This window comes from Colobus angolensis, unplaced genomic scaffold (assembly GCF_000951035.1).
Source record: "Colobus angolensis palliatus isolate OR3802 unplaced genomic scaffold, Cang.pa_1.0 Scaffold79, whole genome shotgun sequence".
Classification (NCBI taxonomy): Eukaryota; Metazoa; Chordata; class Mammalia; order Primates; family Cercopithecidae; genus Colobus; species Colobus angolensis.
In genome coordinates this window covers 6,418,837-6,419,248 of record NW_012121709.1, presented here as the reverse complement: position 1 = coordinate 6,419,248, position 412 = coordinate 6,418,837, and the positions used below count along the sequence as shown (strand labels likewise).

The 412-nt window shown below is 53.4% G+C and overlaps 1 protein-coding gene across 1 annotated transcript in view; it reads left to right on the top strand.

Annotated features, from left to right (window-relative positions):
* VSIG10 (V-set and immunoglobulin domain containing 10) overlaps positions 1–412 on the top strand; it is a 59,480-nt gene that overhangs the window by 14,199 nt on the left and 44,869 nt on the right. Inside the window, exon 2 of the mRNA XM_011928739.1 lies at positions 58–339. Within this exon, the coding sequence (XP_011784129.1) occupies positions 58–339 (282 nt within the window). The remainder of the gene's footprint in view (positions 1–57; positions 340–412) is intronic.

Sequence of the window (412 nt, the reverse complement as noted above, 5' to 3'; positions counted from 1 at the left end):
AAAAAAAAAAAAAAGAAATTAAGAAGGGTAGTAACAGCTTGATCTTGCCTTGTACAGGATTGGAGGCTGTTGTCATTGGAGAAGTTCATGAGAATGTTACTCTGCACTGTGGCAACATCTCGGGACCGAGGGGCCTGGTGACCTGGTACCGGAACAACTCGGAGCCTATCTTCCTTCTCTCCTCCAACTCTAGCCTCCGGCCAGCTGAGCCTCGCTTCTCTCTAGTGGATGCCAGCTCCCTGCACATCAAATCGCTGAGCCTGGGAGATGAGGGGAATTACACCTGCCAGGAGATCCTGAATGTGACTCGGTGGTTCCAAGTGTGGCTGCAGGTGGCCAGTAAGTGGGGCTGGCAGGGACTGGGGCTGGAGAGGTGCTCAGAGCCTTGGAAAGGAGGAGACCATGGTCAGGA